This window comes from Lycium ferocissimum, chromosome 4, assembly GCF_029784015.1.
Source record: "Lycium ferocissimum isolate CSIRO_LF1 chromosome 4, AGI_CSIRO_Lferr_CH_V1, whole genome shotgun sequence".
Lineage (NCBI taxonomy): Eukaryota > Viridiplantae > Streptophyta > Magnoliopsida > Solanales > Solanaceae > Lycium > Lycium ferocissimum.
The window spans coordinates 44,108,901-44,122,805 of NC_081345.1; the positions used below are offsets into that span (position 1 = coordinate 44,108,901).

Consider the following 13,905-nt stretch of genomic DNA (forward strand, 5'->3'; position numbering starts at 1 on the left):
TTAATTTTATTAATTATGAATTTTGAAATAACAAATTCAAACATTAATAACTGGATTCTAAACTTACTATTTCTACATATTTAATGAATTCATTCATACAAATATACTATTTGAGCATAAATTACTAGATTTGATCGGACCCGCATCTGAACTTCTAGTTTTAGCTACGCCCCTGAATATAATCAGATGATGAATTGAGAAAGTTGAAGTTTAGAGAGTGAAGCGGTATGCCATGTCATCTTTCTGACATCGAAAAGTTGATCTATCGACTGAAATATTTTTTTCCTAAAATAAGGTTAAGTTGAATGATTTACTGTGAGTTAACTGTATAATTATTTTTATTTGGATGAACATTGGAGAATTTTAACTCTGATGCGACTACGCAAGTGAACATGTAATGTTTTTACCGATGACCCACTTGAGATAATAGCTGATGGATGATTGGTGAAGCGTGTGACCGTCTTTTTTACACAGGCCAGCTCATTCGTTTTCATAGATCAAACACGTGAAAAGTTCTTTGATAGGAGGCAGCAAGACTCAAACTCTAGACCTTTTGCTTGTTTTGATACCGCGTCGAAAAATCTCCAATCCAACTCAAAATTCTATAGAAATTGGAGTAGTGTAAACATCGGATGTATATTAAAAAAATTCTTTGCACACCTAATAAAAGCAAGAGATAAACTGCAAATTACGCTATGAATGCGAAATTATTGAAATTTATCAGCCACAACCTATGTTGCTTGGACTCTTCAAAATGTTATCGCACCCCATCTCAGATGTCCATTTTTGGAGGATCCCCCATGCACCGAGCGATATTTTTGAAGGATCCGAGCAACATAGGCCACAACAAGATGACTCCTTTGCCAGATGTAATGGTTTCTCACATAAAAAGATTGCAAAAAGGGGAAATAAACCTTCAAAAGATTTATGATTACAAGGGGAAAAACGAAAAGGAAAAGAAACCAACAAGATGGCACAGCAGCAGACCAGTAACCGAAGTTAAAGTAAGTAGGCAGTGGATAGAAGATTCCGTCTTTTGGAAGGAAGATAGCTCAAGATAGAACGCATTTACAGGTTTTTTCTAAGACTTATTTACATATAGTGCAGTTTTACTGCATTTTTAGAAGGATCCAAATGTATTCTCTCCACTGTAGGTCATGTACAGGAAGCCGTCCTCGTCTTTGTGTTCCTCATAAATGGCGGACATCATGGCAGCTGTAAAAGGACGGGAAAAAAACGATCAGACAAAAAAAATGTTTGGACAAAGCATAATGACAATTGTGGCCCCGGAGCCTTGGTCTAGTGGTAAAAAAGCAGCATGTGATGTGTAGGTTTGGCAAACTTTTTAACGGGTTCGAAAACTATCACAGACAAAAGCCTTTGTCTGCCTTGTACTCCATCTGTCTCAAATTATTTGTCGTGTTTCCCTTTTACACACCCATTAAAAAAACATTAATTAGGAGGGATTTTTGACTATTTTACCCTTATTTATGTCTTAAGATAATCTCTCTTCATAGATATTTTACTCTATTAAGGTGTTTCTAGTCTTTAAAAAAACAATTACTACTAAGGGTAAAATGGAAATAAAAATATTAATTTTGTCTTGAACCTCAAAAATGACAAATTTGAGACGACTATTTTTAGAAATCACAACAAATAATTTGAGACGGAGGGAGTATATAAGTGAAGAGGGGTGGAGGGGCCAGTCCATTATCCATAGAGTTTCGAACCGAATGCCACTGGTGATAAGGAATTCTCGGTTCCGGGGAAAAAAAAAAGCATAATGACAATTGTGCGTAGATTCTACTCACCTGTGGGAGGAAGGATATTTTTCACGAAGATGAAAATAGCCTTCTCGGCACTAAGCTTTATTCTCTTACGAACAACGTACACAAATTGCCCCACAGTTAGATCAGCAGGAACCAAGTACCTGCAATAATAGTAATAACCGACATTTCAAAATGGAACTATTACAAAAAATATGGGTAAAAGCGCTGAAGATACAACAATGAACACAGGAGAATACAGATGAAAAGTAAAACGTAAAGAGATAGGTCTCACATTTAAGGAGGTTAGAAGCAATGTCTTCCATTGCCAAATACTACTTTCATATGAAGAAAGAAAATTTGAAAAAAATTCTCTTGCACTACAATTATACACTTTAGAACAGACAATAACATCTATCTTGTTCGCCAAGTATATCTCCTTCCTAGTGCAAATTAGTCCTCTTTCAACTCAAATAATAATCACTACATCTTAAAACCTTAAACAAGTGATGTGGTACACAAGAAAATACTTTTGACAGTTCGTTATTCTTCACAAAGATGGATAAGAAACTTACATCAGACATGTCATAGCTCAAAAAAATACCCTACCCACCTCAACACTCCTAACAAAATTTAAAAACTCATTAACGAACAAAATTGACTCTAGCAAAACTAAGGATAACCAACGTGCAACATACTAAAGGATCAAGCAGAGAAAAAGAAGACTAACTTTTTCTTGTCAATGTCAGGAATGTCACTTCTTTCAGCCTTCTCCACAATAACCTAAATGGCAGGCAGAAGGAGAACAATGAGAAGTAGATTGAGAAAAGCACATAAAATGTCTACAATGAAAAAAACAAAACAAAAAACATTGCGAGACAACAGAAGTAATTGCATTAGTACCGGTATTCTATCAGGGTACTTCTCCCTTATACGAGCAGCTTCAGCCTGTCGCCTCTCTGGAACAACGTAACACCAAATTAGTAATACAGGAACATAATGTTAGACCAGAGGAAAGATAAATGTTTACACAGGCGATACCTATTGTTTGATGAGGTAAGCAATGGCTATAATAAATTCAAAAGATGAGGCCACAAAAATTTTGAGGTAACAGAGAGTACAGACAGGTACCCCCAGCAAGTCCAGTGCCAATCCCTATATGAGTACAGTAATTTAGCAAATTATCGTCCCAACAACACCAACAACATACCCAGTGTAATCCCACAAGTGGGGTCTGGGGAGGGTGGTGTGTATGCAACCTTACCCCTACCTTAGTCCCCTACTATCGTCCCATTAGAATCAATTGCATTGAACAAAAATTTTAACGACTTACTCATTGCACTAAGAGCCATGTTCTTCTGCTAAACTGAGGTAACGACTTACTCATTGCACTAAGAGCCATGTTCTTCTGCTAAACTGAGGTAACGACACTGGCTCATTACAAAAATTATATTTTCCCATTAACGTCGCACACCACTGTGCGCCATTTAATTCCTTTGGTAAGTAACACTTAGCGCTTTTGCACCAAATTTTTCATTAATCATTGGAAGTGCAACAATATTCATGCTTCCACACAATAGACACACAAATAAAAGCAGCTCAGCAGCCATTTACAGAAGAAACCGACATATAATTATGCAAGCATGTAAAACAGTGGAGATCTAAATTCAAACTCTCCAGTTGCACAAAATAAAATACAAGTCTACTACAGTATGAAATTCGAAAGGGAACATAACACTCTTTCCTTTTTGATCAGTCCAAAAAGAATGACACCTTTTTATATTTAGTAAGTAACTATTTAACTTTAAACTTCTCATTTTAGCCTTAATTAATGAAAATTTTCTAGCCCCACCTTTTTATATTTAGTAAGCAATAATTTAACTTTAAACTTTCCATTTTACCCTTAATTAATGAAATTTTTTCTAGCCTCACAGATAGCTATGACTTATTCTGGACAATAAGTTTCAAAAGTCTACATTTTATTCTTAAATTCCGTGTCAAGTCAACCACCTTCACATAAATTAGGACGGAGGGAGTAATTTTTTTCAGGGAAGCAAGAATCAAGTATCTGGAAAAAGGGTGTGACATTCAACTACCAAAATAGAAAAAAAAAAAATTAATAGTGGATCAAGAAAATTCTAGAGCCAAAAAAGCTAAAGATCAGATCTTGGAACCAAAAATACAATAATAACACAAATAGACAGATATATCGTATATAATTACCAAGAGGGTGTTCCAATTTGAATGAGCTTTTGGCCATGGTGATGAATTAGCTACAAATTAGAGAGATCAAAGTAAAATTAAGGTTTTGCAGCAAAAGGGGAAAGCTTCTTTTTTTCAAAAGAAAGTAACTTTGAAGGGAGGAATATAAAAGGATTTGCCTAGTAATATTTTTTATTTATTTATTTATTTTTTATTTTTTGTAGAATTGTCAATTGGGAGGATTGAGGGAACAAAACTTCTTATTAATTGGGTTTACCAGGGAAGGAAAGGCCCAAAACATTGACTAATCAAAAAGAAAGAAAAAAAAGCCCAATTTTATGAATTTTCTGTAAGGGAGAGAATAACCTATATATAATACAAAATTTGAGGATACTTTTTAGTTTACAAAACATATGAATATATTTATATATATATATAAAAACATTTTGCATAGATTTCCCTTATATATGTGGTCTTCAAATTTTGTCATGCTGCTTACAACAACAACATCCCCAGTATAATCACACAAGTGGGGTCTGGGGAGCGTAAGATGTACGAGACTATATCTCTACCTTTATGGGATAGAGAGGTTGTTTCCGATAGACTCTCGGCTCAAAAGAAATGTAACCGATGCAGAAACGTAGGAAAGAAAAAAGGGACAGCAAAATGAACAAAATAAATGCAGTAACATATATCAATACATATTAGCGAAAAAGAAACTACGTGACCACCCTAAATCATATGATAACGCCTCTATTACCTACTAACCATCTACCCTAATCCTCGACCTCCACACACCCTCCTATCCAAGGTCATGTCCTCAGTCAATTGGAGCTCTATCATGTCTTGTCTAATCACCTCCCCCCAATTCTTCTTCTCCTACCTCTACCTCTCCTAACTCCTGCTTACTTAATGAAAATATTCAGATATGCTACATTCGGTATAAATTTTGTAATATTTTTATCTTCAGAAACTGAAATTTCGGCTGCAGGAACATATGCCTTTTTCTAGATTATGTTGAATGTTGAAAGTTTTGCATTGTCTGGCATAACTTGTGGGATGTTATGAACATATGCCGAAGCTAAATACTAACAACGTCGGCCGAAATTTAGTTCATCTCGTGTCAAAAGTGTTGAGGGACAAAAATTAAAGACCACCACGAAATAAGGATATTTGTGCCAATAATCCTTTCCGTAACTGTTCGTCTTGACGAAATAAGGATATTTGTGCCAATAACCCTTTCTGTAACTGTTTGTCTTGATCTAATAATCCCTTTAGCATTTTTTTGGGAAAATTAGAGTCAAACATCATTCGACTATCTAGTTTAGAAAATATGAACACAGTGAATAGGTAGTGTATAGTTTATATCAAATATACATATACCATACATACCTATGCATATGATATACACATCTATGCATATAATGTACACATCTATACAAATATATACACTGCATATACAACTGAAGTGTATAGGTATTCAGCCATATCTTGTATTCTTTTTGGTCTATCTGTTTGTGTTTGCGACGTTTTTTTTTTTTTTTTTTTTTTGCTCGAAATCTTCAAAAATATCGCTGGGTTAGTACCGGGTCTTCCAAAAAGCTATGCATTTTTTGAGGATACGTAAATGTTGCCATAACATTTTTGAAGGGTCTAGCAACATACTTGGGTTTCTCTTTTATTAAAATAAATTTTATCATTCTGATTCTAATCCTGTTTTGCTCTTCATAACTAGAGAGGCTAATGACGACATTTCAAAAACGAGAAAACGATCAAAATGGTCCTTAATGTATGGGGTTGGACTATTTCAGTCCTTCATATAATCATGTAACTGACATGGTCCTTAATACATGGAAAAAATGATCATCTTCACTTGAATCATAATTACAAGAATCTAGATTTGAGTATCGTTTTAGTCCTCATATATACCACGTAACTGAAATAGTCCTTAATGTAAAAAGTAGTGATCATTATAGTCCTTCATATATACCACGTAACCGGAGCAGTCCTTAATGCATGAAAAAGTGATCAGTATATACCATGTAACCGAAATATTCCATAATATATGAAAAATGTGATCATTCTAGTCCTAAACCTTATAAGTAACGGTGCAAGTCAAAAAATCTATCAAGTTTAACTAGCCACTCACGTGAGAGAAGCAAAAACAATCCTTTTCCTCCCATCATCACCGCGTGCACCTGCAACAATGAAGTACACATTTTTCTTGCTTTCCTTATAACATAGTTTTCGTTCTTGCAACAAGAGACAAAGTTGGATTATGATTTCAATTAAAGGCAGAAACATACGTTGATTATTGGTACAAGAGTTTCCATGAAAGGTAGCAAAAGTTGACCTTTCTTCTTATCATATAAGATTTGGTTATGGCCGTATGTTTTTACATGTAAAGAAGTTAGTCAATAGTCCGTAATATATGAAAAGAGTGATCTATTATCTTAATTCTTTACATAAATCTGAAACACAATCTACCTGAAATACTAATTATGCAAGAATTTTCCGTCCTTTACCAACTTATAATCCTTCATTACCCTTTTATAGTGGTAGCTATAATTTTCTTGGACTATGGAGAAAATGTCTTACGATCTATAAGCTTTAATCAAGTGAATAAAGTTTATACGAAATACAATTTTTTAGGTAAATCTCATAGTTGTTTCTTTGAATAAATGAGTTTGGATTCATGGCTTTAGTTAAGAAACGAGCTTAAGGAGTAAAGTTCATTAGTCTATTGGAGATAGGTAAAATTTTGATGAAAAAGTATACAAAGTACTTAAAATTATTTGTAAAAATTGATTCTCAGTGAAGCTAGTCCATTAATTAGATAGATCACCTGTGCGTACGTTATCTATAATAAGAACAAAACTGGCTCTAGGTAGCGAAAGGGAGTAGCAAAGGGAAAATTCGTTAGGAGAGAAGACCAGGATATATTATATACATACAATTATAAAAATTGTGTATAACTTGTTGGTTTGGTTCGATTTTTTTTTTCGGTTTGTTTTTAATAAAAGAAAATCAAACCGAATATAATTAGTTTTTAAATATGTAATATCAAAGCAAATAAATATCGATTTTTTTAATCGGTTCGGTTCGATTTCGATTTAAATCGACTTTTAACTAAACCGAGCATCCCTACGCATGAGAGAGGAAATAATTTTGTATGCCCATTTCAAATTAAAATTGAAGAAAATGATACTATAAACATGTGAGATTTGACTTTTGTAGTTTTTAAATATTATTTTAATTAATTAATGTTCTTATAAAATTAATAAAAAACAATATAGTAGTTTTGTACAGCTAATAAAAGAAATCTTTACAAGAATATTTGTTCTATTCAAATTGAAAATAAGAACATATCATTTTTCGTACAAAGATATGTTTTTTAACTATACTAATTTTGCTGATTTCCTATTCATCATAAATTTGAAGTAGATTACAAAATCAAATCTCTTTTTGTGAGAACAGGTGCTATTTAGTTGCAATTTTGAGTTTTCCCCTTTTCATTTTCTTTTCACTTCTCAAGAAAAATATAATGAATGGAAATTATATTAATTGAAATAAAGACCCACAAAATTAAAGTATTACGCCCTATGATCTCAAGTTTCTGCCGTTCTTGGTCCCAAGTCGTACATTAAAAAATAACATTTCTTTTATTTGCATTTGGTGTTCGATACCCTCATAGGAGCCCTGACTAATCTCATTTCGCGCCGCGTACACCCCATTTAAGGGTGAAGCACTTCTTAATGAGATTTTTTTCATACTCAAGGCTCGAACTTGAGACCTCTGATTAAGCGAGAATAATCCTATCCATCCCATTACAATCCTTGTTGGTAAGTAACATTTTTTCTCTTAAACATGGACTTGATTGTAAGGCTTCTTTATTACTTAAGGAAAATTGAAACTAGAGGGTAATTATCCATTAAAATACAATTAATAATAAAGGCTAAATCACTGTTGCATGTTTTTTTCATTAATGAACAAAGAAGAAAAAATACGGAAATATGTAATGTGATGAATGAGATCCTTCTGCCTCTACTTAGATGTCTTAAATACGAGCATGAGAATGATTAGATTTTCTTCCATTTCAGATTCTCAAATCATTGACATAACAACATAAAGGATCGTTAACATAACGACATGAATACCATTCAATATAATAACGACATAAAGCTATCACTACATTATAACGACATAAAATGGTCGTTGCCATAAACACAAATAATCGTTGACATAAGAACACCATAAAATGATTGTTGACACTATAACGATATAAAATGGTTGTTGACACTATAATGACAAAAAAATGACTTTTGACATAATTACTGTGCGTTCTTAATCATTTAATGAACAAATCTAACAATTAAAAGTCGTTTGTAATTAAAGGAAATAATTACCACCAGATTTTCTTCCGATCCGAATTCTCAAATTGTTGACATAACGACATAAAGTGATCATTGACTATCTATTTTTAATTGATTACGCCCGTACTAACTACATCTCCAAAGTTTGAATTTTCATCAATTTTCCCAAATAATAATAAAAAAAAACTTACACCGTTATAATTGTTGTAATATTGATCATTGTTTTAAATAAAGAAAAAACCTATATGTACCTGATATTTACAAATTAATATATAAAAAATCTATAGCAATAGTCAACATGATTTACCATTACCCTTTTAAAAATTGCTCTGCTTTGGCAATTTTCTAGTTAGCTGATGTTTTGAACTTGAACTCGTCGATAGTTCCTAGGTAATGGAAAAAAACAAAAAAGAATCAGCAAATGAGGAAAAAGCATGTGTTTCTGAGTAGATTTTGGAAGCTTTCCCACCCCTGAAACTAACTAATTTTGTCTTTTTAAGTAAAACTCACTTAACAAAACGTACATGTGACTAATTGCACAAAGCATACGAGTTTAAATTAGTAGTTATCTACTAATATAAAAACTCCTTCTCTTTTCCTCATATGAATGATCAAAAACACTTTTTGGTAAGTCTTTCAGTTCAGTTCTAACAATTCATTCATTTAAGTTTTATACAAACTTGCAAGCTGCATTTCTTCAATTTAATTTCTCACTTCAAGAATGTTTGTAATAAATATTTGTGCAAGGCTCATACGTGCTCCCATGGTTCTACTTTTGTGACGTCCAAATCTTTTTTCGGGTTTACTTGGTAATTTCGACACCTATATTGGTGAAAAATATAAATATTTAGTGAAATAATTCAGATGAGTGCAAGGTGACCTTAATGGTCATTGATGATGGTGGTATTGATCATATAGCATCAACAATAGGATTTGATTAGTAATGATTAAATTGAATTGGGTCCCAATTGAATCATGGTGGTGGTCTCAGAGATTTTTTTATAAAAGTGAAAAGTCTTTTTTCCATCTGTTCGTGGATACTTATGTGAAAGATGAAAAATATCCAATGAACTAATTCAAACCGTGTCAGCTGGCCTTGGTGGTCTTAGAAGTAAATAGTATTGCGATTTCTTTTTATCTATACCTAAATCTCGAAAGTTCATTGATATATGTGCTAGTGAAAGATGACAAGTACCTAACTAAAGTTGGACAGAGTGACCTTAGAAATCGCAGTTCCTTTATGTACATTTCTAATTTTCTAATTGCTTTTTCTATTTTGTAAGTACTAGGTCTACAATTAACAAGTGTTATAGGTCTCATATAATGGGACTAGTTAAGTGATCAAGGATTCACGGTTTAGAAAATTAGGAATTGACTTGCTCTTGAACTAATCTTGTAGTTAAAAAGAAAAAGAAAAAGAAAAAGAAAACATACATAAAAAAAAATCTATTTTGTTCGAACGCTCCAAGGATGTTATCGTATCCATATTGAGTTCTTTATTAATATTTAATTTTTGAAGAATGCGACTCATAGCCAACCATATTTCTATAGTATTCGACCAACCTAACTTTTAAATTACATTGGTGGCGTATTGATTAATGGGTGGGGGAACAAAGATAATTTTATAGAACATGGAAGTAATGATTTTTAAGATGGAGTAACCGTTGAGTTCTTAGTCATTTAACGAACAAATATAACACTTAAAAGTCAGTAGGAATTAAAGAAAACAACAATAATTAGATTTTCTTCAATTTCAGATCCTCAAATCATTGACTGAATGACATAAAGGATCACTAACATAACGACACAAATACCATTCAACATAATAACGACATAAAGTAATCACTGACATGATAACCACATAAAATTATCGTTACACAAATAATCGTTGACATAATAACGACATAAAGTGATCGTTGACACTATAACGACACAAAATGATCGTTGACACTATATCGACAAAAATGACCCTTGACATAATTAATGTGAGTTCCTAATCACTTAACGAACAAATCTAACCATTAAAAGTCGTAAGTAATTAAAGGAAACATTAACAACCAGATGTTCTTCCGCTCCAAATTCTCTAATTGTTGACATAGTGACATAAAATAATCGTTGACTATGTATTTTTAATTAATTACGCTCACACTACCTACATCTCCAAAGTTTGAATTTTAATCAATTTTTCCAACAAAAAAAAACTTACACAGTTATAATTGTCTGTAATATTGATCATCATTTTAAATAAAGAAAAAATATATATGTACATGGTATTTACATCAAATTAATATATAAACAAAATGTAACATTAATCAGCATGCTTTATCATTACCCTTTTACAAAAATTCTCTACTTTGGCGATTTTTTATCAGCCAATGTTTTGAACTTGAGCTCGTCGATAGTTCCTAAGAAATGAAAAAAACAAAAAAGAATCAAAGAATGATTACTGAGTAGCTTTTGGAAGCTTCCTCACCCCGTGAAACCAACTAAATTTGTCTCTCTTAAGTAAAACTCACTTAATGCAACATACTTGTGACCAATTGCACAAAAAATGTGAGTATAAAATTTGTAGTTATCGAGTATAAGTGAGTATAAAATAATCTGCTTCTCCTTAACATTTTCATGTTTCTACTTTCTATGAGTATAATTATCATTCATATGCAGATTTTGAATCTCTAAGTAATAAGCTCGTTGTTGCAAGTTTCAATTGAAGAAAAAAGTACATTCTAGTAAGTAATCTTGCTTATGCACCATCTATTTTAGTATATGATTAATTATCTGAATTTTGAACCTTTGTCCAAAAACATTCTTCTTCCTGTCTTGGATTGTTTTTGAGACCGCTTATTATCAGTTTCAATATTTATACACGTAACTACTTACTTATTTATAAAATCAGCTTCAACACCTAATACTGTTTTTCGATACGTGTTGATTATCAGCTACTTTTAATCAACGCCAAAGTTTTGAAAGGGGAAAAAAGAGATTTCATTTTTACTTGATTGACTTGATTGAAATTTTTGTTTTTTCAGAAGATGTCTTCATCAAAAGAAGTAACATACAATTTGGATAGCCAAAAAGGCAGCGAATTAGTGACACCCATCAACAATGAAGAATTTCAAGAAGAAGACTTTTGGGGTTGTAATAATGACAATAGTAATACTAATATTGTTAATGAAAAAAATCAACTCAGTTCCAAGTTCATCATCACAAGTACTAAAGATACAAGAAGGCTAATTCCTTCAGCAGCCAAGATTATCCCAAAGTCAAAAAACAAGAATCCAGTACAAGATTTAAAGATTGTTCATCACTCTGCTTGAAAAAAATACCTGATTGGTCAAAGATATATGGGACAAGTTTTAAGAAAGAAATTGGTAATTTTGGAAGTGATGATGAAGAAGAAATTGAAGAGAATGTGATGCCTCCACATGAATGGCTTGCTAAAAGTCTTAGGAGAAGACAAATTTTTGCTTTTTCAATGTGTGAAGGTGTTGGAAGAACTTTAAAAGGGAGAGATCTATGCAGGATGAGAAATACTGTTTTAACTTTAACTGGATTGCTTGAATAACATTCCGATTATCATTAATGATTATAGGAGGGTGTTTGAAAAAATGTTGAATTGGTCTAGTATGAATCATGGTGGTGCTTGCATTTGGAGAAGACGAAGATGGAGATTGTACATATCTAGAGGGTTCTCTTGAATTTTGTTTTTGGATTTTTTGTCGTTTCAGATTTCTTGTATCTGTGCTGTAATGAACTTAATTAGAAAGTAATAAATAAAAGCCATTAAGCCTTTTAGTAGTTGCTTAATTTAAAAAAAAAAAGAAAAGAAGGAATCATGGTGGTAGTCCTGAAATTTTATTATTATTTTAAGCAAAAAGTTATGTGTACGTGAATTTTGAAAGTTCGTTGATACCTATATTAATGAAGGATGGTAAGTATCAAGTGAAATAATTGAGGTTGTGCAAGCTGGTGTCGGAAGAGTATCATTAAGTTGGTGTTTGAGAAAGTTGATTTGGGTTCCAATTGAATCATGGTAGTTGTCTCAGATATCTTCATTTTTTCTTTAGATAAGAAGCTATGCGATTTCTTTTTATTTGTACGTGAATCTTGAAAGTTCATCGACACCCATATTGTTGAAAAATATAAATATTTAGTGAAATAATTCGGATGAGTGCAAGGTGACCTTGATGGTCGTAAATGATGGTGGTATTGATCATACTAGTTTCTCGATACGTGTGTTGCACGTGTATACCATGTCATGTAAACGATGTAATTCACAGATATTTACAATAATATTTATAATATTAAATCAAAGCTTTAAGTGAATTATTATACCGAAAAGAATAACGTACAAGGTTCTGGGAACGATCATTGTTGATCATCATATGGTGACTTAATTGTTTGTCAAGGTCAAGATGATTGCATATCATCTGAACCTACAAGAATAACACTCAAAGTTTAACCAGGTATATATAGTTTTTTGCCTCTTCAACTAATATTCTAGGCTTAAAAACATCTTTATGTCTTTAATTTTTGTATGGTCACTCAACCTCTTTGAATTACTAATATTCTTTCACCTAGTGAGATGAATTTTTTTTTAGCTTGTTAATAAGGACACAATATTTTCATTTTACTTCAGTTCCCATTTTGATTGAACCTGAGATGGTTAAGATTGATAATAATAATAATAATAATAATAATAATAATAATAATAATAATAATAATAATAATAATAATAATAATAATAATAATAATAATAATAATAATAATAATAATAATAATAATAATAATAATAATAATAATAATAATAATAATAATAATAATAATAATAATAATAATAATAATAATAATAATAATAATAATAATAATAATAATAATAATAATAATAATAATAATAATAATAATAATAATAATAATAATAATAATAATAATAATAATAATAATAATAATAATAATAATAATAATAATAATAATAATAATAATAATAATAATAATAATAATAATAATAATAATAATAATAATAATAATAATAATAATAATAATAATAATAATAATAATAATAATAATAATAATAATAATAATAATAATAATAATAATAATAATAATAATAATAATAATAATAGTTACTACTTTCTATATTATGATTAACATTCTTGTTTGAAATAGACAATAAGTTAAAATAATTTCAAAAAAGATTAACAACTTGTGTTAGCCGTAGATATTATTATTTTAGTTAGTATATTGCAATAATTCTAATTAGTAAAAAGCAGAAGCATAACCAATTGTATAATCCGGTTATCCAAATAATCTGTTAGAAGAGTATAAAATAAATTTATACTGATTACAATATTAATTTGTGTGGAAAGGAATAATATTTTCATATTAAAGTTCGTCTAATCAAACAACCAAATTTGAAAGCTAGCTCACTCCAATCAAACACAAATCTTTGCAAATATCGTTTAACTTAAATTAACCAGTAACTTCAGTATACAGTAAAGCCCCACTAATCACCATATACAGAATGTAGATTTTTTTAATTTTTTTTTGGTAAATATACCGACATG

At 31.0% G+C, this 13,905-nt stretch overlaps 1 protein-coding gene across 1 annotated transcript; it reads right to left on the minus strand.

Annotated features, from left to right (window-relative positions):
• Positions 1–859: 859 nt before the first annotated feature.
• LOC132053193 (autophagy-related protein 8C-like) lies at positions 860–4,191 on the minus strand. The gene is made up of 5 exons (XM_059445108.1): positions 3,990–4,191; positions 2,670–2,725; positions 2,497–2,549; positions 1,812–1,930; positions 860–1,215 (listed from the first exon to the last, which is right to left on the minus strand). The coding sequence occupies exons 1-5, from the start codon at positions 4,024–4,026 to the stop codon at positions 1,121–1,123; spliced, it is 360 nt and encodes a 119-aa protein (XP_059301091.1). The 5' UTR covers positions 4,027–4,191; the 3' UTR covers positions 860–1,120.
• Between the last annotated feature and the right edge of the window lie 9,714 nt (positions 4,192–13,905).